At 35.1% G+C, this 27,348-nt stretch overlaps 2 protein-coding genes across 2 annotated transcripts in view; both read left to right on the forward strand.

Annotated features, from left to right (window-relative positions):
* LOC137407401 (phosphatidylinositol 3,4,5-trisphosphate 3-phosphatase TPTE2-like) overlaps positions 1-15,735 on the forward strand; it is a 28,927-nt gene extending 13,192 nt beyond the window's left edge. Inside the window, exons 4-12 of the mRNA XM_068094049.1 lie at positions 929-1,045; positions 3,017-3,183; positions 5,638-5,763; positions 7,707-7,871; positions 10,064-10,220; positions 11,292-11,392; positions 11,608-11,705; positions 13,748-13,914; positions 15,037-15,735. Coding sequence (XP_067950150.1) covers positions 929-1,045; positions 3,017-3,183; positions 5,638-5,763; positions 7,707-7,871; positions 10,064-10,220; positions 11,292-11,392; positions 11,608-11,705; positions 13,748-13,914; positions 15,037-15,136 — 1,198 coding nt within the window. The 3' untranslated portion in view covers positions 15,137-15,735. The remainder of the gene's footprint in view (positions 1-928; positions 1,046-3,016; positions 3,184-5,637; positions 5,764-7,706; positions 7,872-10,063; positions 10,221-11,291; positions 11,393-11,607; positions 11,706-13,747; positions 13,915-15,036) is intronic.
* Positions 15,736-18,200: 2,465 nt separating this feature from the next.
* LOC137406580 (paired mesoderm homeobox protein 2B-like) lies at positions 18,201-26,551 on the forward strand. Its single transcript, XM_068093178.1, has 6 exons — positions 18,201-18,282; positions 19,373-19,481; positions 19,649-19,812; positions 21,310-21,530; positions 22,653-22,773; positions 26,253-26,551. Exons 1-6 carry the CDS (start codon positions 18,201-18,203, stop codon positions 26,417-26,419), a joined length of 864 nt encoding a protein of 287 aa, XP_067949279.1. The 3' UTR covers positions 26,420-26,551.
* Positions 26,552-27,348: the final 797 nt, after the last annotated feature.

Genomic DNA, 27,348 nt, shown 5'->3' on the forward strand with positions numbered 1-27,348 from the left:
TATATAGTATAGCATAGATTATATAGTATAGCATAGATTATATAGTATAGCATAATATATTAGAGTATAGCATAGATTATATAGTATAACATAAATTATATAGTATAGTATAGCATTATGTAGTATAGTATAGCATTAGGCCAAACCTGTCAACAAGCATCTATACGACCTTCTCTCACACTAAGCTGTAGATGTCCATGACTACAGGGATTGTCATCCTTAACTCAGCGTACGTCTAACGGTTTACACTGATTTATTTTAATAAGCTAAATTGTGTGATTGCTGTGGGTCTCCTATGCTCTGTCATTATTCATATAATCTATATTTTTGTGTTATGTGATTGTTTATATATTTTATATGTCTATCGCATATTTTACATGGTTCAGTTGTTAATCACATGTGCCTCCGCTGGGTTCCCATAAGCGTAAGTTTTCCTAATAACATTATTCCGGTGTAATATCCATTATTAGATGGTAGTATCAGATTTGACTAGCATGTAAATCTTATTATATGGGGGTCATTTTAAAATGGAGCTGTCTGCACTGTTGAATAATATTTATTACATGTGTTCCTGTGTGTAGTGTGTGAAGGTCACCATCTGTTCCAGATATCGGCTCCATAAAAACCATAATTGAATGCTAGAAATATGTCTTAGTTGTTGTCACTAGTGGTTTTCATTTTAGAATTGCATTTTACCTTATTGTGCTAAACATCCTGGATTATAAGTTGTATCCTGTTACCTTGTATTCTGTACCCAGCATTGCTATGATATGAATACTGGTGTCAATACAATCTCCAACATTTGGAAGGCACTACCCCTGGAGATTGCGTTATACGTTCGTTACACAAGCTGAGAATGCTGTCTACTTGAATGTTTGATGAATGCACGCTAATAATAGCCTACATGGTCAATTCGTTTCGTTTGCAGGCCCAGGGTATTTTTCCGGCAGATTTTGGAGATTATAGATGCTGTTGTGGTGCTCATATCCTTTATTGTGGTGTTGGTTGACGTCGCGATCGACAAGAATGATGCAGAGTATATCAAGTAAGTAGTTCCAGCGACACGGGGATGATTAGAATAGTGTCATCATCTATCCAATCGCATTCCGCTCTTGTGGTTAGCAAACTCGGTCCTGATAACAACACAAAGCCAACATGTAAATTAGAGCTTGTACATAGAGTCTGCCTCGTACCATTGAAATTGTGCTGCTTATATTCGCTCTTGCTGACTCATGCAGTGAATTGTTGTACAAAAACAACTGTTTCTTACTAAATGAGTTCAACGAGTGCAATATCCTGCATTTTACCTCGCAACAATTTTGTATCGCCATTCATGTGTAATATGTCTCATTTTTCTCTTGAGTATCCTTGGCTTTTATAACCAAGAAGCACACATGACATGTTATGTCTTTATTTAGATGTTGGCTAATTTCAAATATTTTGTCATCACGTTCTTGAAGCACGCATATTTTAATACGTGACAGGAGCATCTCTCATCTGTATTTTAATATAGAATCCAAATATTTTCTAGCAAAGAATGAAACGGCTGACAGCCTTTGTGAGATTTTGCATATTTGCGCATTAACCCATCCAGACGAAATATCTGAGAAGTTGTTAACTATTGGGCCGAATCCCGATTTATTCAGGAGTGACTTTTTCAGCGATTTGTTTAAAAGTTGTTTGCATAATAATCGATATTCTAAGCTTTCAAATGAGTACCAGTTTTTTGAGGTTGGAGTTCGTAAAATAGACCAATAAGGCTTTTTCTCATAAGTTGATGTGAGAAACATCCACCATATCGGCAATATTTGAGGATCGTTTTTTTTTCGATCGACATTGTCATTATAATTTCAATTATATATTGCAACCCTACAGTTTTATCACTTTACCGCCCGCTCTAAATAAGTCTCAAGAGCAGATGTGATTATAAGATTTACTTACAGGTAAGTACTAGACTGAGTAAGGTGCAAACAAGACATCAAATAGTAAGGATAATGTCTACTATTTCACCAAGTCTGATAGTAATTTTTTGCGAATTGAGTAGTTTTTGATGTTGTATGATTTATTTTTAAGCAGCTTTACTACTTGCTGCTAAAATTAGGCATATTAACAATAATAATTACTCAACAACAACTGAATACAATCAGAAGTTGATCAAGCATGTTTTACATAATCACAATTATCTCAGCTTGTAGTGCATGGATTTTCAAAAAAAAATTTCAACTGCTCATGCTAAAAGATGTGCCACCTAAACTTATAGTTTGCCAAGTTTGGTTGGTTTTTATGCTTTTAGTAGTTAGTAATTTTTTTTAATCGCTTAGTGATTTGAAGCAATTTTTTTTATTTTGCTCATAAAAAGGTTTTTTGCTTGTACATAGCTGCATTATGTTAATATAGAAATGTAGCTAGAAATGTCTTCTTCCCGAATAGAAAAAACAGAATTAAGATAAAATTAATAAGAGAGGAAATACTGACATGTTAGTAACACTGAGTTTATCACTTGTGAGCAGCCAATTGATTAATTGGGCTTGGATGCGCGCAATAGAGTTCTTTAATTGCGACTAAAATGGTTAAATACGAATACGCTTATCATCTGCTATAGTATACATAAAGTAGGTTTGAATTTATTTTAATTTACTTGTTTACAAATTGTACGTGGCAGCTACGTTACAAAACAAGTTTTGTCTATTTTTGTGTAAATAATCTATTATCTGTAAAGGACTGCGAGAATTGCTAAAACATTCTTTGGAAGAACATTGCATACAGATGAGTTGCTGAGGTTTGCCACATCTCCTAGTTCACATAAACTAACTAACAGTTGTCAATTTTACACCATTCTTTGCTTGAACTTTCCTTTGGTGTATCGGTTTGTCAGCGTATGATAGCAGCACTGACTGGTTGAGCTAGCTTTTGGTCACCCTGAGGTGCTGTTTATTTCCACTTGCCATTCTGGCTAACATTTTATTCTCATCTTCCATGCAGTACGCTGACTATTCACTGTCGCTGCCACTTTTAGGATCATAGGAGCTCTTCGACTTGTCAGAGTTGTGCGGTTTGCCATGCTGCTCCGAGTTGTGGTGACGCAACGTAAGCAGCTTCTCCGGGCTACACGCCTGGTTGTATCGGAAAACAAGAGAAGATTTCAGAAAGATGGGTTCGATCTAGACTTGTGCTACATCACAGGTATATATCTGGCTGTATTTTACTATTGCATTCATTTATAATGATATAATCATGATATTAAATTTTTTTGCAATGATTTTGATGTTAGTAAAACAAAAATTCAGTTTTGGTGACACAAGCGGTTGCTAGATAAGCTCTGTCGTGATGTAAGTAGAACGGTTTTCAGCAAAACAGACATGAATCATCAATGTCAATGCTGTGCACTAATCGACACATGAATCCAAAACGAATAAGCTTATGTTGGCTATTATTTTTACCATTAGATATAACACACCATTCCAAGCATTTGATAGGTTTATAAACATACCAGGTAACAAAAATTCACAGTAAAAATGATAGGAGCACTTGTAATACTTAACAAGCACTTGTAATACTTAACAAGCACTTGTAATACTTACCAAGCACTTGTAATACTTAACAAGCACTTGTAATACTTAACAAGCACTTGTAATACTTAACAAGCACTTGTAATACTTAACAAGCACTTGTAATACTTAACAAGCACTTGTAATACTTAACAAGCACTTGTAATACTTAACAAGCACTTGTAATACTTAACAAGCACTTGTAATACTTAACAAGCACTTGTAATACTTAACAAGCACTTGTAATACTTAACAAGCACTTGTAATACTTAACAAGCACTTGTAATACTTAACAAGCACTTGTAATACTTAACAAGCACTTGTAATACTTAACAAGCACTTGTAATACTTAACAAGCACTTGTAATACTTAACAAGCACTTGTAATACTTAACAAGCACTTGTAATACTTAACAAGCATTTAAAGATGAACTTAGATAAAGTTTAAGTAGATTTTATCAGAAAGTATAGATATTCTTCTGTCATTTGTGATTATTTTATGTTCTAGGTGATCTGTCTGCCAGGATGTTTTTCTGGCAGACAGATCACCTAGAACATAAAATATGATAAAATCGACGAAACTCGTTTCACGGGTGAAACACACACAAGAAAAACACAAGCTAAAATGGCGTCACTAGTTGTTATCATTGGTATAGTTGATATCAGCTATTGTGTTAAAGTTGCATTCTGTTAGTCTCTTTGCAACTAGACTTCTTAAAGCACATTAATTTTATCGGTACTTTTATCATATTTTTCAGTACTTCAGAGTCTTGGCTTTCGAATGAGCCTATATTCAATACACAAAGAATAATAGAACTATGAAAAGCGGTGTCAAAAGTATGTCCTGCAATAAAAAAACACTTGCTTGTGGTTCCCACAATTTGATGTCATAATTAGCATTTAGCCTTAGGTCGTCGATCCCTTTCGCTGCCATTGAGGCTGCGCTTTCCTGTGACAATCGGTTCTCTTAAACCCAGAGAGCGCTAATAATAAACTAGGATTCTAGATATGATCTAAAGCTTCACAATTTGCAGCACAGCATGGATGCCTCCGCTTGCTGCCTTTTGAACCATAAGTTGTGGAGGTAGTTGCTGTTGTAGTAGTATTATTACCTGAAGATTTCGTATTGCTTTCCATGCTGCTTTCTAAATATGATTATGCTTCAATAAATATAGTGTTGATGAATGTAATGAAATCACATCGATTAAATTGTGACCTGCAATGGCGTGGCCCTAGGACTATATGTAAATTGCACCCTCGCGAGATCATGCGATGCTTGAAATTAATTAGCCTCAGTCGTGCCCCTCAACCTCACAATAAAAAGAGAGGGCTAGTGCATAATATTATCGGAAAAGCATAGTATGGTGCTTGGAATCTGAACTGTTTATCATAGAAATAATCTGTACATGAAGGACTAATGACACTGATTCCTTTGTCATCTTCATCGGTTCTTTGGAGTTGTTCTACCTTCACCTGCCACTAGCGTCATCGTAGTTGATAAATAAGCGGTAAGAGCACACAACACCGAATATAAAAATTGTGATGTCATAATTTGCTAGCCTATACCATTGAACATTTCTGTGGTAGAGCTCTGGGGAAATCCTATAAACACCAACCAGTGTCTGTCTCACCATGTCAAACAATGGCTGATTTGAAAGCCAAGATATTGAAGAACCTGAATAAGCTGTAACAGTACTGATATAATTGATGGGCTTTAATCGCGCTTTCGCTTGACCGGAGTGTTTTAACCCCAATTAAGTTTGCTCAACTTTAATATTGTAACACCTTGGCAGTCAGATCACCTCAAACATAAAAAACAATCGCAAATGATAGAAGAATAACGATACATTCTGATAAAATCTAGACTTTGATGTAAGCTCATCTTAACTCTTGCTGTGTTGATATACATGTAGTTTTAATCTCCAACTTGTACGTGTAAGGCAGTTTCTCTTGATATTTAGGAGTTGTCAGTCCAATGGTATTACTACACACACCTTTCACATTAGTTAGTCGCACTCACTTCCAGTAGTTTTACTTTAGTCGGTTTATGTGTGCTTCTTCATGGAAATCTATTTCTTATTCTTCTGTAGATCACATGATCGCTATGTCGTTTCCATCACAAGGTCTCATGAGTATATACAGGAATCCAATTGAGGAAGTGTCACGTTTCTTCAACTCCAAATATTACGGCTCCTACCGGATATACAACTGCTGTAGTGAGTTTCTACAGGTTATCATAAGAGTTAGCTATTCCTTACTGCTATAATTCAGTGTATTTCGTGCTTCCCTTTAATTTGTTTTACATTTTCAACTCTATTGCCGAGCCCAACTGCATTTGGCAGGTGGGCTATAATCTATAATTATAGATTAATAAGCAAAATCTATAATTATAGATTTACTTGATGAGAAAAGCTGACTTTTGTTTGACCTGTTGGTAAGGCGTATAGTTCCATAACTTGAAGCATGGGTGTAGTTGTGTGTAGTTGTGTGTATTGTTTCGTATTGCAACTGCAATCAATTATAGTGATGCTCAATGCTGATTGGTTGTTTGGTTTGTATTCCATTTTAACTGCCATTTGATTGGGTGCTTTATTAAACTCTTTATAGCATTAACTGTATACTCTAGTCTGCAATCTGCCATTTGAGTTCAGCCTATTTCTGTAAGAACACATTTGAAAGACTGACTGATAATGCGAGTGATGTGCAAGTGTTTCTATGGGTTCATAGCAATAATTATACTTCAGTTCGGAGGTCAAGGAGGAACAGTATTTAGACTTTAGAGTAGTGTCATTCATAGCTGTTTAAAAGCAATTAAATTTATCGACAGGTATTTGCTTTTTGACAAACCAGAAAAAAAACAAATAGCGTGCAATAAATAGTTTTGATTAATTCATGTTTGTAGTCATTGTGTGCTTTGTTTGTAGTCATTGTGTGCTTTGTTTTATAGTCATTGTGTGCTTTGTTTGTAGTCATTGTGTGCTTTGTTTGTAGTCATTGTGTGCTTTGTTTGTAGTCATTGTGTGTTTTTTTGTAGTCATTGTGTGCTTTGTTTGTAGTCATTGTGTGCTTTGTTTGTAGTCATTGTGTGCTTTGTTTGTAGTCATTGTGTGCTTTGTTTGTAGTCATTGTGTGCTTTGTTTGTAGTCATTGTGTGCTTTGTTTGTAGTCATTGTGTGCTTTGTTTGTAGTCATTGTGTGATTTTTTCATACACAAAAAACAATACAAATTGTTGCAAAAAAAAGCTACTTTTCATGTTCAGTCAACTAATCAACAACGGTGTTTGACCTTCAACTCTGTAATCTAGTCTTTGCTCAAACATTTACTTATCGCTAAGACTTTCATGACTCTGTCTCTGAATGTTGGCTATGTTAACTGTAGTTATCTGTAGTCGTCTGTGTTAACTGTAGTTGGCTATGTTGACTGTGTTAACTGTAGTTGGCTATGTTAACTGTAGTTATCTGTAGTTGTTTGTGTTAACTGTAGTTGGCTATGTTGACTGTAGTTATCTGTAGTTGTCTGTGTTAACTGCAGTTATAACAGCTGCTGTTAACTTGATACACGGTGGAACTAACCTAAGTGCTTGTTTAAAAAAGTGTAACTTGATATGTTTAGCATTATTTTAAAAATCAGTTTGTGACAGTTATTAGTAGTAAATAACTGGCATTCGTTGTGGCATCTTACAATTATTATTAACTTGCCCTACAAGATTTCTTAGTGCTAATCTGGTTTTAATGTGAAGCTGATAATTGTTTGTGATGAAATAAAAGCAAACTCATTGGTCTGTTGTCATTTCTTCTAAAATATCATAGGAGAATATTTTTCTAAAGCTTACAGTTCGAAAAGTGTGACAAGTTTTTCATAGTTTCATAAATTGCTCTTGACTGAGTTTTCTGTTAATAATATTATTACTAATGTTATTAACAGAAACTAATGTAAACTACAATCTGTGTAAACTATGCTGAACATTGTTTACAGGGATTTTGAAACCTGTAACACAACTGCAGAAATTATCAAGTTAATAATACAGTTACTACGGTAATATTATTGCTGCTCTTGGTTATTGTACAGGCAGTCTTGGTGCCGTGTGTAAGATCTTTCCATCGCAGTGTGATTGCTGCTTTATTTGTTTTCATACAGCCATGTTTATACCTGCGGTAGGTGAGAGGAGCTACGATGAGGCCAAGTACTTTAACAATGCAGTGGTGAGGATTTTGATAGATGACCACAATGTGCCGTCTCTCCAACAGATAATAGACTTTGTCAAGGATGTTGAACAGTGGAGAGGCCTGAATAAGGACAATGTTATTGCCATACATTGCAAAGGTAGATCTTTCCATCGCCTGTAATGTATGTACATACATATATACGTACAGTTGTGCGTACATATGTATGTACATATGTACATACATATTATACAATTTATACATACATATGTTTGTACATATGTATGTACATATGTACGTACATATATATGTATGTACGTACATATATATGTACATACATATATATGCCGTGTGTATATATATATGCCGTGCCGTATATGTATATATACGTATATACATATACGGCACGGCATATATACGTATATATACATACGTATATATGTACATTATATATATATAATGTACATATATACGTACGTATGTACGTACAAATGTACGTACATACGTACGTACATTTGTACCTATGTATAAATTTTTATTGGCACTGGTAATCATCAGCAAAAGGATGTTTTTCGTTACATACCAAAAAAATATGGTGCAATTATGCACCTTATTCTTTATGCATGGAATTATGCTAAAACAGTTTTAGATTTGTCTCCCTCGATATGCTCTGCGCAATATCCTGTTGGCAGACTGACAACTACGTATTTAATGAACAAGTAAGCAAGGCTTTATTTATGAGTATTTAGTAAAAACTTAAACGAATACTTGAAGGTTTTTATAGTTTTAGTGCTACTACAAATAAATGGAAGGCTTCAAGTAGTGTTATAAAACAAAGCTTTAAGAATTGAACATGACGACAAACTTATTTTTTTCATTGACAAATATTATTAAACCAAACTTTTCAAAAACCTCCGACAACAAAAATTTACATGGTAATCACACCTAGGTCAAGGTCAAAGCATTTAATTTTTAATTGGTTAACTAAATGCTTGGCTAAAAAACTATGCTGATAAGATTGAAAACTTGTCCTTCACCTATATCGCTACTAGTTTACAAGCGTATTAAAATAAAATTGTTTGATCTCTAATTATTTTCGTAAAATCCGCCAACTGTGCTGCTGTCACACACTTTTTATCTGCTAGATGTCTAAGCTCATTAAATACATTTATGAAAATATTACATTGAGTTGTAAGCACTAAGTAGTTTTCCCCCAAATTCCTAACCGTGGCAACGAGTATTGTATATATATGTATGTATAGCTTTTTATTGATATTGATAATCACTAATAAAATGATGCTTTTCATCACATGGCAATTGAAAAAAATGAACAGACAAAAATCAGGAATTACTGAGTGATTTGAAAAAATATGTTTTAAAGTTGGTAATCTAATAGTATTTTGGAGGAGTCGAGATAGTGAATTGTAGGTTGTAGTAACAGAAAGTTCATAAACTGAAACATGATGGTGGATGTAGTATGTTGGTGCCACGGAATAGAAAACGGTGTGTTATATGTGTGGAAGGATGAATGCAAATTACACAGGATTTTGTAACCTGTAATACAACCGTAGAAATGAGTAAGCCTGGGATAAGTCAATATGTTCAAAAGTTTTGTGAGGTGATTGGTGGCAGTGTGGTGAGCCGAAATACTCGATCGGTAGTACACAAGTCTTAGTATAGACTTCTGTAAGAGAAGTATCCTTTTCTGTTGTCGATATCATGCGACAGGGAAATATATATCAACATCAGTGATCAGATGAAAGTTCACAAATTGAAAACAAAACAACAGTGCTGTCTTTCTGTTTATGAATTATCTGCATCGTCTCAAAAGAAAAACCTTTAATATAGACAATAATTTATCGCTAATGTTGTAAATCACTAAAATAGATAACAAGGCAGAGAGGTTTCTCGAGTGGGAATATCTAATCATTCAGTCTAGCAGTTGTTATCATGTCTGAGAGTAATCCAACCTCTCATCTTATTATCCCTTCCGCTGCATCAACACCTCCGCTGCATCATCACCTCAGCTGCATCATCACCTCCGCTGCATCATCACCTCCGCTGCATCATCACCCCCACTGCATCATCACCTTCTGGTTTTGCATCTCATAAAATGGTTGTGCTTTTAGTAGAGACAGAAAATATGCAAGTCGAGAATATAATCATAACATCAGCAGTTATTTTCACACAACTCATACTAGCGCTGGTAAACGATGTAGTATTTGTGAACTTTGTTTGTCATTCACAATAGCATGAGTTCAATCCTTTACCGAAAGACGATACAGAACGTTTAGCGCTCTTCTGCTCAGCCCAGTTTTAGCAGTGTCATTAATTGCTGACAGTTTCACACAGGTGGAAAGGGACGGACTGGAACCATGGTAGCAATATGGCTTTTGCACACGCGTACCTTTGACAAGGCCGATGATGCCCTTGATTATTTCGGTAGTCGGAGGACGGACCTCAGTGTTGATTCCAAGTTCCAAGGCGTGGAGACACCCAGCCAAAGCAGGTCACTCTTTGGTACACTTATGAGACAGCTGATGAGTAGCCACCTTGTGTTATTTGTCATCAGCACACCTAGAAGTATCAGTTGCCGTTGGCTTGACGTTTCTAGTCGTTGCTTGAAAATCCATTAACTTCAGGGTCATTTCAAGGTTGTAAGACATTAGGTGACATGTTCATATTCAATTTCGTTAAAAGTTCATTTGTTGCACCTCACCAGTTTCAGGTCATACTGATATACATACTGTACCTTGGTAGTGATCATACCGATATACATATCCCTGGTAGTGATCATACTGATATGCCTACCATGGTAGTGATCATACTGATATACATATCTCTGGTAGTGATCATACTAATATACATATCCCTGGTTGTGATCATACGGATATACATATCCCTGGTTGTGATCATACTGATATACATATCTCCAGTAGTGATCATACTGATATACATATCCCTGGTTGTGATCATACGGATATACATATCCCTGGTTGTGATCATACTGATATACATATCTCCAGTAGTGATCATACTGATATACATATCCCTTGTTGTGATCATGCTGATATACATATCTCCGTTAGTGATCATACTGATATACATATCCCTGGTTGTGATCATACTGATATACATATTCCTGGTAGTGATCATACTAATATACATATCCCTGGTTGTGATCATACTGATATGCATACCCTGGTAGTGATCATACTGATATAGATATCCCCAGTAGTGATCATACTGATATACATATATCTGGTAATGATCATACTGATATACGTACATATCCCTGGTTGTAATCATACTGATATACATGTCCCTGGTAGTGATCATATGGACATTTGGCCAGACTGTGTCAGTTGTTTATCACTTATTTCTGTATAAGATGTGTATAACATTTTGTATCAAGGTTAGAGATTGTAGGAAATCCGAAATTCACGTTTATTTTAAGAAGTTCGGCTAAAAAGTAGATATAGTCAGAAGATACGTTATACAGTTTGTTTGGTTAACGCTATTTACCTGTAGTGAATTTGGCTTCTGTTACTATGAATGTTTATCGTTTCTTCTGATGCAGGTATGTTAACTATTATGAGAAGATGTTGTCTCAATATGGCGGTCAAATACCTGAAGAAGTAAAACTTCGACCATCAAAAATCTCAGTAGCTGGTCTTAGAGGTAAGAAGCTGTTTTATATTTAATGGCTAGACTCGGGAGTCATAACTTGTTACACACCTTTCAATATGATCATTCATTATGATTACTCCATATAATTCAAAGTAAATGTCAATTCATTTCATAGGTACAACTCCAGACACTGCCTGAGATTGATAGCAAGATTGAGTATCCATAGATTTCATCTGTTTAGCTTTCCTATCGCTTTGTATTGTTAGGAATTGGAGATGAGAATGGTAAGGATTTGATTATGCAGCTTATTATAAAGGGAGAAACCATCTATGAAGCAAGATTCGGTACAAACACTAACTGCACGGTAAGTAGATTCTTGCTCAGTCTCATGTGTATGAGTATGCACACATGGACATATGCGCATGCGCTCATGTGCTCATGCAAAAAACCAGCAGCTGTAATATAATTATATAGCATTGCAGATGTTTCCGGTCGGTATTCTGCTAAGATCGCTCATCTTTCCGTCGATTTTCATGCCTTAAAAATCTTTACTGTAATAAGACCTGTACCCAAAGCCATAGTCGGAGGTTGGAAAAAGACTGTATCTTTTAGGGTTCGAACTCACGACATGCGACTTGCGCCAATTGGCTGCCTTACCGGATCTCAGAATAATTGTATTTACTGTGTGCATATGCTGGTAATATTACAGGCATATGCACACGGGTTTGCGTCTATTCTTGATGTTTGTCATTACTCATTCCAGATCAGGCTAGCAATCGTTGGAGTTTTGTGTGTCAACTGAAAGTGATGTTATGCAAGGTCAATCTACCTGCGGTAACCTATGCAATGTTCACATGGTGTCACATATGGGTTCTAAGACAAATATTTTCATGATCCAAAGTAATTGTGAGGAAAAGGAAGAGCCCGTTGTAGGTTATTCAGGCATGTTGATGGTGATGCTATTAAGTGATAGCTCACGTGTTTCAGTGTTAATTTTTGGCTAAATTTCTCTTTTATTCTCATCCCATGTATTGCACAACATTTGTAGAAATATTTTTGCGTTTTGTCAACAATGCTTTCGGGAGTTATCTTATCTCTTTCGTATGGATCAGACAACTCTGAAGAATATGGTTTTAGAGAGTACAGTAATGCTCCAACGTACGAGAAACTTGAGATACGAGCCAGCTTTTAAGCAAGTTTTAGCACTAACATACGAGCCATATTTATGATACGAGCACGTGAGTCAGTTGCCAAGTATGCCGGAGGTGTTTTATGACAACAGCATCAATCTGTATTTTTCAACTGCACAGGTTATACTTTTGTACCGTGTTTTTGTGCACGCTTTTCAGTGCAGAATTATGCGAATTAAAAGTACTGTGCGTAGACCGAAAGTTTGCCAGTAAAATGAAAAATAATGCAAAGAAAAAGCAAATGATAACAATTGATATTAAACGGAAAATTATTGAAAAATATGCGAAATGTGTATGCATAATTGAGCTAGCTTAGCAATATGACAGAAATACATCCACAATTATCAAACAGAAGGATTATATTCAGGGCATTTAGCTCGCAAAAGTACTAACCGTAGTTTCTAAACGGCGCGGCAATCTTTACCACTGCTGATGGAGAGACCGCTCAAGCATTGGATATAAGATAAACAATTGGCCGGTGACAGCGTAGCTGAAACGACGCTATTTGAAAAGGCCGTTGCTATCTATCAAAACTATAAAAATAGACATTCGGACATGTTGGCTAGTGGTCGTGTATTAAACCTTTGTGACGACACCTGTGTTCGTCCTAATCGCGACATGTTGAAAGGGCGACAAAGGCAAACGTCCTTAGATAGGTTCATCTTAAAACGGCCGGCTAGTCGTAAAAGCGAAACAAAGGAAATATTAGCTAACTAGCGAGAAACTTCAAACTATGAACGCCGAAGAAATTTTAATTACGTTAAGTTAAAAAGGAAAGTTTGCTTTTAGATTTGCTTCTAAGTTTGTCTTTTAAGACTTTGATAAAATCCAAATTTATCAAAGTCAACTGTTGTAATGAAGGATAACTTATATATCTCTTTCTGGCAAATGCTAGCGTTAGCTGCTATTGTTTGTATTTAATTTTACATTTTAATTTAACACATTTCCTTGCATTATTTTTTATTTGTTGCTTTTTGAAAGCATGTGGTGAGTTAGGACAATAACCAACATGTTCTTTCTGTTACAATATTTTGTTTTGAGTGTTTTATTTGCATTTTACAGAGTATGGAAACCAATAAATATATATTTAATTGTTCTATATATAAATAAATTGCACCAACATGCGAGTAAATTGACATACGAGCTCAGTCTCGGAACGCATTAAGCTCATAAGTTGAAGTATGACTGTAGTTTTATTTTCTATTGTGCTTTATAGGCAGTGTTTGAGAGAGACTCTGCAACCATCACAGCTTCACTCATAAATGCCCCTGTAATCGCTGGTGACATAAAAGTTAGATTCGAGGCTACCTCAAATATTCCATGCGCATATGATGGCTGTCCTTGGTTCTTCTGGTTCAACACAAGCTTCATCGAAGGCAATAGGTACGTGTGTTTTTGTTGACATCTACAAAGGTTGGGCAACTGCTTGGATAGTCTGCTAGTCTGATAGTGGCTGCCCAAGGAAGCCTGTATGCCGATTTTGTCTTTGCTATATTTTGTACTTTAATATGTTATGATGCAGGTATTCATTGTCAATCACTTTCATTTATTGTTTCTCAGTTATATTCTTATCTCTTTATTTGATTGTCAATGTAGATGAGTTATCAGCTTAACTATAGCAGTCATTGTATACTGTTGAGCATCTAAAACACCGCTTGGCTCTACAACGCTTTGAAACATCTATTTAGTCACTAATTAATTTTGTTTGGTTCGTAAATTTTCTTATAAAGATTTCAGAAGCATATTATTGTATATTTTTGAGTTTGATTTTAGGTGTATCCAATCACTGACACTGTTGACTTGCTTACGCAACGGTTTGTTTTGACTTAGGTTTGTGTTCAGCAGTTGTTTCAATTGCATTAGTACCGGCGTGTTCATCGTTCCGTAGAACAGTCCGATTTACTCCACACTTCATTGGCTAACTCTTTTATCTCGAAAGTTACACAAAATGTAAGCTCAAAATTGTAATATTGTTTTTAATACGCGAATACATCAAGAATAATTAATAGGAATAGTTAGAAGAGGCAGGTACTTCTGGTAATAGTAATAACAATATTTCTGATAATAATAAGAATTAGTTTATATGAAACATGATCTGCATAATAAGCCTGTGTAGCCTGTGTACCCAGTTAAGAATTAGAAAGATGTCTCTTACTGAACTTTACTCTTAAATATCAGTCTGTGGAGCAGCATTGACAGCTAGCAGATGTTTTTGCTGCGTAATCAAATCTCATGTGATGTCTCTATCATCACACTGAGCATTACCAAAGCTCCCGCTACTAAACTTACAGCTGCTGTATTTCTGCAAAGCCTTGCCATTACGTTTACCCAACTTCCATTGTATTTGAAAATAAAAACCAGAAGCTAGTAGACAGGATTAAGCTGCACATTAGTGGAGGTACTCCGATGTCAGTCTCAAATAGCCTGAGTGCTTCAGACCACATTCTACATTCTCAACTCTATATATACTGTAGTCATATGTTGTAGCTTCTGCATTTGTTTTAGGATCTCTTTGGGTCGGGAGGACTTGGATAATCCTCACCAAAAGAAAGCTTGGAAACTTTATAAAGAAGACTTTCGAGTGACCCTCCAGTTTGGGGAGTAATTGATCGTTAATAGTGGATAATGCTGATCGACTGCCTTCGTATCTTGCCGACCTTGAACTGCAACACTCTCGATTTATTCTTTATTTTACTTTATTTTACCAGATGAGTCCGTTTCACAACTATTGCCTGTGTCGTGTTCACCAGTCATTCGCGGCTTATAAACCAACATACACGACTATCAGTTCATTTACTCCTGCTGCGTTTTTTTATCTTGTCTGGTTGCTTGCTCTATAACATTACTGCGCCATTCACATCGTTTCCAGCCAATTTAATCCGAACATAAGTAATGGTTTTTGATATTTAGTCTTTAGAGGTCATCTTCCCACTCGCTAATGCTACTTATCCGATCTACCGCAAGGTCATCAATATCCTGTGTAAAGAGCTTGTCAGCCCGTGCTGATTGAGCTGATCTCTCCTACTTTGATCAACTCAATGCTGCTGAGGTCATTCAGTCATTTTCTATAGAGATTTAAGTTTTGATACTCGTAAAGATTTATCATGTATGGTGCTACGCATCACCTTCTATACAAGTATAACTGACTGCCTTTTGTATTACAAATCATTATAATTATTTTAAATAAATTTACTTTCAAGAAAGCTAAAAGTGTCTTATTCACTGGCATGAGCTCCTAGACTATTTCCAATTAACCATTTAAGAGAATTACATAAACTTGCCATGTGGGTGTAAGGTAAGGTTTGGTATAATTATAAGTATTAACGCTGGCAGTCCCATATGCTGGGAGAGATCATCATGTGTAATAATTACCGGTATGTCCACAATGATTCCAACATGTAGCAAGATGGCTGAGTGTAGCAGTGGTTAGTGTCGTGTTTCATCAAGTTTACTGTTCGAGCTCAATTCTTGTTGCAAGCATTGTTTTTTTCTAATGTTTTAAGCGTGGCTTCAGATGGACACCGTTCATATAGTAAAGGTTTGCGTGAAAAGTATCCGTATGTACCATATTCTGCAAAGTTTGGTTACCTCATTGCTGATGATACGTTTCAATGTCACGGCTAACTTACCTTGTTACTATAATCAAGTTGGTTTGCGTTGACGGGGCTGATGCGATGTCCAAATAGGAATATTAACAACAACAAATAAAAATGTATATTTCATTGTAAAGATTAAGTTGTCACTTTCTGTCAGATCTCATTTTAAGCTTTGATGCATTAAATTTGTCGCATGTTCAACATTTGGCCTTTTTATCAGTAGCTGTAGCTCCAATCATCGGTAAAGCCACGCGAGCAAACATCAGTGGGCTAATTGATTTGAGTATGCTTGTCAACAAATAGACAACAGCTGGTAAGGTGTTCATCTGGCAAAATATCAGTAGGAAGTAAGAATGGACTTGGAACATACCGAATATGCATTGAAACATATACATGTAGACTTCAAACTCAAACCAAATTCAAAGAAAGACCCATCGTGTAATTGTAATGTTCATGTGGATTATCGAAAGCTCACTTTACATAGCACACTTCATAATTATGGCTGAACATGGACAGCTGCTAGTTGCAATTTGATAATTATTGACTGAGTTTTGATGCTAAACTTCTTTAAGGTTTGCAGAAAGTGGCTTTCCATTCATCACGCCTTGTTTTCAACAACTGTTTTGGATACCAAGGTCAAGTCCCCACTAGGCCATGAACACATTGCTAGTGTATTTTTCTAGAGACAATTTCCATAAATAATATTTTTTTGTTGAGATAATGATGTGCCTAGCGTGTCACCGCTAACCCATTTGTTAACATGAGACACGCACGGCACTCCGTGTGGCATGTTTTACAAAACTGGTAACACAAGGTGAAGTGGAGGTGTATAATTGCTATAGCATATTGCTCGACCTCTCATTGTTTGATTTATGTTCATCAGAGCTCTTGTCTAAGGATTTCTAGTGTCATTGAGGCTTGTTATGAGGCAGCCCCTAGGGCATCTTGTCACTCTTACCCTATTCCTTGCTAGCATATGGCTGGCCAGACTTGCCTCCAATTACTCACAACAATTAGCAATTTCAGTGCACTACAGTTCTGACCAGGTTAGCCTCGTCACTCTTCTCTGTTTACAGTATCATATAAAGACTCCATTGAATTTTAATCAAAAAACAAGGTAAAGTCTTTAAAGTTTGAATAATGTTCAGCATTTAAAAAACCAAACAAACCTATTAGTTCCTTTAATCAGAATCTGCGTTTCTAACAAACTCTGAACTTGAAATCTGTTTTATATTTCACTTTGCTGACACAATGAATAGAAGTTATTTTATGCAATGTGGAAAATTTATTTTAATGAGAAACATAATTATATTGCAATTTTATCAATTATTTTTTATAAGTAACGTTTGCAATTTAGGTGAAAACTAGCATTGAAGATAAAATAATTCGATAAGTATATTAATTTTTTTTCCAAATCTTATTTCTTTGTGGACCAAAAGATTTGCATATCATTTGATATTGTTGATACTGCTTCAATTACTGTCAGCGAGTTTTTTTCTAGCAGAAAGCAGGGTAAGATTACATAGTCCTTTTACTCCCGCAGTTTCCGCAGGTAAAATATGAATAGATGCATATGTTGATATTATCTGCTAGCATGAAAATAGTGATGGGCCAATCACATGCTTTGCTACGTTAGAAAGATGCATTTCTCCACCAATGACCGTCCAGTGGCCAAAAACAACAAAGGGGCTTTTTCAGGAATCATTACATTAATCATGAAGTACATTGAAATAGCATTTCATTTTTTTAATAATACATTTTTAGTTTAAAATAAGTGCTGGTCTCATATCAAAAATTGGTGAAAAAGAAGCGTCATCTAGCCATCATCATTAACAAGAGGACAACCTTAAAAGGCCCCTACATCATTCCTTTAAAACAAGGTTACTGCTAATGATTGTCACATTTAACGAGATTAAGGAGCACAGGCAATTACCAGATTACGAGTGTCAATGATAAAACTAATCTGATAGAGCAATTATATTTAATAATAACTCGTAGCGTAATTTACTAAATACAAAACTATTAGATTTGTTGTGGCTATAAATTGCATTATTATTGAGCAGTATTCCTATTATGGAATATTCGTACTTACCTCAAGCAGTCTCTGCACCATTCGATTCTGCTGCTGTCGGAAGTAACGCTGTCTGTTCTACAGGTAAGAATAGTCATCTTTCTAATACCTTATACAATTTTAATATCCTTTGAATCTTATCAAAGTGTAAAGTTGTGAATGCCTCAAAGCGTTTGTTAGATAGATAGATAGATAGATAGATAGATAGATAGATAGATAGATAGATAGATATATAGATAGATAGATAGATAGATAGATAGATAGATAGATAGATAGATAGATAGGTAGATAGATAGGTAGATAGATAGAGAGATAGATAGATAGATAAACAGATAGGTAGATAGATAGGTAGATAGATAGATAGATAGATAGATATATAGATAGATAGATATATAGATAGATAGATATTAACTTTACTATCACGAGTCAGCCATTTAAAGTAAATTAGACCGTGAGACAAAAACCAAAAACAAAAATAGTGAAGTAAATTATGCGTAGTGAAAAAAGCTCCTTTTGCATAATGCTGCTTTATAATGTGAATTGGAGTGTTGTGTGCTGGCTATGCTTTTAGACCAAATCGGACAACCATCATCATATTTTGTGAAACATTTTATAAGGCAGAGCACTTGATTTTATTTTATCTCAGTTTATTTTTATTTCTGATGTTAAATATTAACTTTTAAAGTATGTTTTGTGTGTATTTATACTTATCACCTCAGAACTGAAACTGTTTTGAGGTGGAACTGCGCCTCAAAAATAATCTGAGCAAGCCAAGATTAGTTTTGGGTGTAGCTCCAAATCAACGCGACTAGCTGTTGTGTTGTTGCTGTTGTGTTGTTGCTGTTGTGTTGTTGTCACCCTAAACAGGGTCAAGTAGGTCCATATAGAGAACTTTGCTGTAATTGTTTTAGGTTCTTTTCATTTTAAAAACTGTTAGTTATTGTCCAAGCAGCAAGTCTAAAATTGCTGATCTCTTGTGTCTGATGGCCTCGACTAGTTGCTATGGCCTTATTAGCCAGTTTGATTTTTCGGCTTTCAGGCTTGTTTCAAGATTGCGCTACAAACATTTCCTGACTAAATTTCATTGAATTCTAATAATTAAGGTCACTATTGCTGATGCATCTTCTCACTCCTACATTTACCCCCTAACATATGCATTATTTTTCATTGGCAGGTTTCACAGGGCTGCACGACCCTGGCAGCTTTAACCTTTCGAGTCCCTATTCCGGAATTCCCAATACCTCATTCGCTCCGACTGACCATGGCCAGGCTTCAGCTTACAGGTGATTGGCTCAAAGTAACGATATATAATGTAATTTTCAACTAATCTACAAATATAGTTTTTAATCCTTTTTTCCTAACATATTTGAGGTGAGTTGAATGTTTTATCAAGAGCAATGCAAAGGAATACTTGTGTTGTCCAATGATAACCTCGATGCTATGTATTCAGATACCCGTATGGGTCACGCTCATACCAACCCATGGGCAATGTGCCATCTGTTCCTGATTCGTGTGGGCAACTCATGGGTCACATGACCAATCAGATGGGTAGAAGTCTGAACAATAATGTCACAAGTAATATTCAACACGGCGCTCCTATCGGTTTCTCCTCAGGTTAGTTGAACACTAAGCCAAAATCTGTGTATGAAACTGACAATCATGAATAGACGGTGGTGAGAGCTGGCAGGAGTACGCGTATACTCATTATTGTTTGTTTGTTCGCATAACTTAAGATGATGGCATAGTAGAACTTAGGGTCCAAAATTGGATATAGAGAGTCTTGCCTACTTCATGAAAATAAACCAGCCAATTTAATATTTTTGTACAAAGTTACTTTTGTCCCTTTGTTAGTGATGATGCATTGATCAGCCATCAGCTCCTCCATGTATTTCACTCAAAGAACTATAATGTATCGACAAGCCATGACATACTGACATCATTGAGCTGAGCATTCTACGTAAACCATCTCCTTATAAAATATTAAAGGTTGACTTGCAACAAAATCCACATTACAGTTATTTGGTATCAAAAGATTAACCATGTTTTACTCTGCCGTGTTGAACATGCAAAATATGTGGAAATGTTATTACAAGCTTTTAAAAGCTAAAAAGCAAACAATTAAAAAAATGGCTGTAGGTTGGAATCCCTTTATTTTGTTGACGTATTCAACCCGACGTGGTTATTGTTTTGACACGTGATGTTATCACGTGAAATTAAAGGTCAATAAAAGGCTCAATATAAAATGGCTCATAGCACTAGTTTATGACAAACACTTCGGGTTCTACCGGAAAGCCAGTATCAAATATAAATGCTCGCCACTTTACAGTTTCGTTTCAGCTCGGTCTGATCATCCGGTCATAATCTGATCATGTAACCCATATTTTTCGGCACATGGTGCAAACAATTTCTGCAGCATTTTTCAACCATCACAGATGACCAACAAGCTCCTCATGTTTATCAGAGGATGATATGCACCCCTTCAAGCTAAGGTTAAAAAATCAAACTGATTTTTAGACTAGCTGAAGAGATATCAGTGCTTGAAGTGACAGCATTACAATGATAATGAAATAGATGCGTGAGGACAATAGACATGGTTTTATTGAATGCGTAAAGTATATTTCTGAAAATATTTCGACGATTGAGGTTGCATGAAAGTGTAAACAGAAGCATATCGTGTTCATCTACGTCACATTTGAGCCATTTTGAGAGGGATTCCAACCTACGGCTGTTTTCATGATAGCTGCAATTAACTGTTTGTTTTTGAGCTTTTAAGAGCTTGCAATCACATTTCCACACATTTTGAACCTGCAACACAGCAGAGTAAGACATGGTGAATCTTTTGATACCAAATAGCTGTAATGTGAATTTTGTTGCAAGTCGACCTTTAAAGAGGGTTATTTTATCTTAAATTATAAAATTATTGACATCATCTTGTAGGGAAATTCTTTCAAATGGTGTATAATACAACAAACAATTTTAGAGTGACTGCAAATGAGAGTTCTATTGTTGAAGCCATTGTTCCCAAATACATGTTGAACTGTTTTTTCTTGAGTGGATAAAATTTCACAGCCAACTTGAATAACTCTTTGCTATGGCATCTACACACAACAGGCCTGAGTGCATACAGTAAACACTACCAAACATCCCAACTTACTAGCATGGAGCCGTACAACGCATCAGCGGAGAAGAGAAAACAAAGACGAATTAGAACTACATTCACCTCGGGGCAGCTGAAAGAGTTGGAGAGGGCATTTGCAGAGACGCACTATCCTGACATATATACAAGGGAAGAAATTGCTATGAAAATAGACTTGACAGAAGCCCGTGTGCAGGTTAGAAAGTAGTCAATCTTGGTCTCCCCATACACTCCGTTCAAAACTTAGTTATAGGTCATACAAATCTAAACCTGGAATTCTCAAGTACCAGATATTCATGAAGTGAGGATTTTATTTTGTACATAACCAAAAGATGCGCTCAACAATTTTATTGCTAATTCTTTTAAGCTTTTGTCTGAAGAAATAAGATGGTTACCCAAACTTGCTAGTTTCAAGTCTCCTAGTATAAATTTTTGTTTTTGCGGTTATGACACGCACGACATGTCAATACTTTTTAATTTGTTGGTTTTTTTTTGTTTTTTGTGGCACCATATGTAGAATGCTTTTTTATATAAAAATGATTTTAGACTGTTCAATAAAAGTATATATCTATATAAATATATAGAATAATTTAAAAGAAAATAAGAATTTTGACTATTATATTTACACTACTAATAGTTTCGTGTTAAAAAACACTCATCAGGTGTTTGATGAGTGACCTGATGAGTGTTTTTTAACACGAAACTATTAGTAGTGTAAATATAATAGTCAAAACTCTTATCTTCTTTTAAATTATTCTACATGCACTGCCTTTACGGCATTAAGCACTTTTTTAGTCAGAAGATTTCCACTAGATATATTAGTATATAAATATATATATATATATTATATATTATGTTTATAATATGTAGGATATATATACTATATAAATAAAGTATATATCTGTTAAATATATATAATATAAATATATATTATATACATATTATATTACATATTTATACTTATATATAAATATATATATTTATATACTGTATGTATATGTACATGTATATATATATATAATGTATATACACACCATATTTTCTTTGGTGAAGAACACACTTTACTACAAATTGTTTCATGTTAGGTCGACAAAAAACTTGTTAAAAATTTAGTTCATCACCATAATCATTAAAAATTCACTGAAAAACAGCTCTTCAGAGAGTCTACGGGGCATGTCCACGGGGCATGTCCACGGGGCATGTCCACGGGGCATGTCCACGGGGCATGTCCACGGGGCATTGAGCCGCGAGCAGTTTAAACAAATCTTTGGCTTGGATTTGTAAATGTTTCAAAAATTTGGTAATTGTCTCTTTTTAGGTTTGGTTTCAAAATCGCCGTGCTAAATTTAGAAAAATGGAGAAGATAAAGCAGAAACACGATGGGTTAGGAGATAAGAAAGACGGAGAGAGTGTAGATCAGTTGTCATCTTCGGCAGCAGGTTGGTTCACGCTAAATTCACTGTTTTTATGCATTCATTCTTTGACTGTGAATTTGTTTTTTAATTCAGTTGCAGATAAGTTCGTACATTGGTTTTATACGCTTACCATCTATATAACACATAACAGAGCTTTGGTTGTTAAACAGAGCATAACGCTAACAGTTACTGTATATCTATACATATAACAGAGCTTTGGTTGTTAAACAGAGCATAACACTAACAGTTACTGTATATCTATACATAAAAATCTCAATGTTTGTCTGTTGTCTGTTGTCTGTTGTCTGTTGTCTGTTGTCTGTTGTCTGTTGTCTGTTGTCTGTTGTCTGTTGTCGTCTGTCTGTTGTCTGTTGTCTGTTGTCTGTTGTCTGTTGTCTGTTGTCTGTTGTCGTCTGTCTGTTGTCTGTTGTCTGTTGTCTGTTGTCTGTTGTCGTCTGTCTGTCACTCGTCTGTCCGGCTATACCGATCAAATTTTATCTATAAAAATCATTATTATATTAGATTTGAACACACAGCATTCATATCTTAACTCTTCTAACTAGTGCACTTAATCACAAGGCTATGTATGTACATTGGCTATATAAAATTTTGATGATTTTTACCATGGGGGTGTTTGCATTAGATAATTGCTATGAGTTTCTATACCACTCTATTCAACATTTCCACCTTGCGATGCCAACACTGAAATAAATTAAAATCATATAATTGTATACCAAGTAAGTTTTATTATAATCGTAGCAAAACAGACTTTATTTAGCTATTACTTGCTGATTATTTCTTATTTACATTGAAACACCTCTACTGCTGTTTTATTTTTTCTCTTAATTTATTTCAACTCCATAAAACACTTTTCTCATGATACAAAGTGTAAGACTTGGAGCGGTAACTTTTGTTATACATTAAATAAATAAGTTAAATGAATTATTAAATCATTGTTAAATACATTTTCTGTGCAAAGACTTTTCTATTACCTAAGCATCCAACTAGTAGACATGTATATATAATGCCATAGTTGCCCAAAGATAATATTTGTGCCAAAAGCTTGATAACTGTGCATATATTTTCGAAGGTACAAGTTGCAATTTTTTAAAATGATAATAAATAATATTATTAATATAATATATAAAATTAAGAGTGTTAATAATAAATAATAATTTACTTTTTGTTGTGGCCTTCGTATAATCCATATAGTTGGCTTATTAGTGAATATTTAATGCTTGCTCTCCATTTTACAAAACAAATAAAACAAAATAAATATGTTTCTGCAAAAACAAGCTGTTTAGGATTGCATGTAGCTTTATGAATTATTGTATCTGAACTTGTAAGAAACCTGTTTCCTCATAGCGCTGAATCAAAAATAACTCAAGTGATGTACATATCTACAAATTAAGGTGGCTCCACGTTTGACATTCAATGCTTAAGTTATTGATTTCTGACTCTGGGGGAATCCATTATTAAGTTAACTTGGGCACGCCGATCTCAAAAGTCAGATGAGAAGGCCAAATCAATTTTCATAACCAAAATAGGAGGCTACATCTAGAGGCTCTCAAGTATTACTGCGCAATGGTTTACATAATCTCACTGCGACGAGTATTTTAAGAGCTCTGAGATCTGACGTAAACACAGTTGATTACATGTTAAATTAAGCTGATGGCAAATAAACTATGAAAAAGTTAACATTTATTAAAAGTAAAAGTAGTAAAGTGCTAGCAAATCAAAATTAAACATTTTAAAAGGACAAATACTGCTTGTTTGTATTTTACACCAGATTATTCACAACAGCTTGTCTCTTTTCTCTTGCTGAAAGGAATGGTTTATTTATGATAATATTTTCAGCTCAATTATAAATCTTCTTTCAATTTTTTAAAGAAAATTTTTTTTGTTGACAATTAATAATAGTTTTGCTACAATAAATTCCCTTTTTAACAGCCTTTGTTCTAAAGTGAAACTACAAGTTAGCAGCTTGTTATAAAGTGAAACTACCAGCGAGTGGCTTATTATAAAGTGAAACTAGCCATTCTATATATTTACTTTTCAACTGCAGTTGTTGCAAAGTAAAACCACTTGCAAACAGTTTATTACAGAATGAAACTACTAGATAGCGGTTTACAAAGTGAAACTACCTGCTACAAAGATTGTTTTATGATGTTGATGAGTTGCCAAAAAAGTAGCCATACAATTGTGTGACAGCATATCTAGTTGTAACACTTGCTCAATATTGTCACAATGTTGTCACATAGAGTATAGCGACAGTATAAAGTTATTTTACTATAAGATGAATAAACTGATATTCACGAAACAGGTATGAGTACATTGTGAGCCCTTGCTATAGAGGACAGGAGCCCTTGCTTTAGAGGAAGTGTCTGAAGACACGCTAATTTTGAGAGAGTGTTGACAGCACTACATTTAAAACTAAAGTTAACTGTCAATAAAAACAAAACAATTTTTGTGTTAATAAATTTATTATGTTTTTCCCTAATAACGGCTGAAGGAAGCTCTGTCAAAATTATTTAGAAGGAACGTCTGGGAAAAAACTTTCAGTGATTAGGGCATCGAGTTATGATTTGTCAGTAGTTTGAGTCATACAAGGACTATTGATGGTGTTAGGGGTCCAGTCACAACTGCTTCTGCGCTACATCAGTTCATAGTCTGTAGACCTGCCCAAAAGACAGCCTCGGACGTTTCTCTCACAGGGTATCAGACGATAATTAATAAGTGGATTATCTAAAAAAGGCTTTGATTTTATTTTGCGTTTCAAATCACTATTTCTGAAGAGATATTTACCTAACTTACACAGGTCAAGACCTTTTAAAGCAAATTAGACCATGAGACAAACAATAATAAAGTAAGGTAAATTATATGAGGCATCTGTTATGCGCTATAATAGACAATATATAATATATATTATATTATAGGTATCATTGAATCATATTATGTGCGTAGAGTGGCTTGTACGTGAAGGTTTAAGTGTACTTATTAGATGTACTGTGCACATTCAGTCACGTTGATATCAGTAGGCATAAATAGGCGCTGCTATCCACCCCTTTCTGCTATCAATTCTCGGTTGACCATGTTCTCATAGGTGCAGGCATTCTTTACTATAATGTGAGCCGTGTGTCTATCTGTCTGTTTGTTTGAAGCCACACTTACAGCGTTAGGGAAAAAATTCACAACACTGAAATTAAACTTGAGTACTCAAATTTTCCAGCTAATCACACTACCAACTGCACCACTGAACCACCTTGTAATGTCAGGGAATATTTGTACACATAGTGATTACACATGATGGTCTCTCATGGCGAATGGGACTGTCAGCGTGCCAGTTTATTGTACAACTCTGAATCTTATTAGTTACCTTGACGAGACGAGCTTTGTTTTCGTCACTGATGCAAGGTCTCTCTGTGATGTCTATGCCTTGGTCTGCGAGTTCAGCCAGAACCTCTGTACATTTTACAAACCTGGTTTGTATTTATGTATTTCAGAAGATAAGTCACCGGGTTCAATAGAGCAGCAGTTGTCTCCCGAGACTTCAGCCTCAGAGTTCGCTGGCATCTCAGGACCGAGTCCGACAGGGCCCTATAGTTCAATTTTAAATACTCCAGGAAGCGTTCACAGCCACACCACCAGTTTACACGAAGACTTCTCCTAGTTGATGTCTCAAAGAATGATCTCGTTAACCAAGCTGCTTTTATAAATTTGTGACCTAATAATGAAGGGCTATATTTGCTCTAGTTCAGATGTAGATGTTTATGTAGGTAGCTTATAGATGTCTATGCGTGCTTAGGTCAGATCAACAACAAAGCATCATCTACTGTAAATATATATATAGCTTTTGTACTGGATACAAATAATAAAATACTACTTGCCTAAATTATTTCTATTTATTCTTTATAGTTTAAAAATTTTACTTTTTTTAATAAAACAATATAAGTAGTACACTTATTGCGAGTCAAACAACACCCAGAAACAATTATTGATTTTAGTTTAGCTATCATCTGCTGCTTTGTAAAAATAGCATATTATTTCATATAATAATATTACAATTTATTTACCGTGGCATATTTTATGGTGTTTATGTATTTGTTTTATGTTACTCTGAACTAAAATGATACGGTTTCCAAATGACTGCCCGAGGGATACTGCTGTCATCTAATTATTATTGATATATGGAGACATTTATCAATAAATATTAAATTAGCACGTCACCAAATGCATTAATTGTGTTCTTATCTTTTTAAAGCCTGCTGCATGCTTTTACAGACTAGTTTCTAACTAGCAAAGGAAACTGTCTAACAGTTGAACTCTCTTCTAATGTTTGGCATCCGCAAAGGTATTTCTCACTCTTGATGATCATCATCATACCACTAATACCTTTTCACCTTGCACCTGCTGATCGCTCGACCAGCAATATTTGTAGATTTTCAATGTGACTAACCAACGTAGTTTTTTTACAAAATCACCTTGACCCAATGCTAAAACAATTAAATTTTATGATAAACTTAATATTTTTCCCTCTCTTCTGTGTTGCATCGAAAACAACATATATGTACTAATAATTCTTTTGCAAATCTTTCTTCA

The sequence above is a fragment of the Watersipora subatra genome, chromosome 10, assembly GCF_963576615.1.
Source record: "Watersipora subatra chromosome 10, tzWatSuba1.1, whole genome shotgun sequence".
Taxonomy (NCBI): Eukaryota; Metazoa; Bryozoa; class Gymnolaemata; order Cheilostomatida; family Watersiporidae; genus Watersipora; species Watersipora subatra.

Coding starts and splice junctions, on each gene's coding strand:
- LOC137406580 (XM_068093178.1), top strand. CDS start 18,201: ATGGAATATTCGTACTTACCTCAAGCAGTCTCTGCACCATTCGATTCT. Junction 19,482..19,648: donor GGCCAGGCTTCAGCTTACAG/GTGATTGGCTCA, acceptor CTATGTATTCAG/ATACCCGTATGGGTCACGCT. Junction 22,774..26,252: donor GTTGTCATCTTCGGCAGCAG/GTTGGTTCACGC, acceptor TATGTATTTCAG/AAGATAAGTCACCGGGTTCA.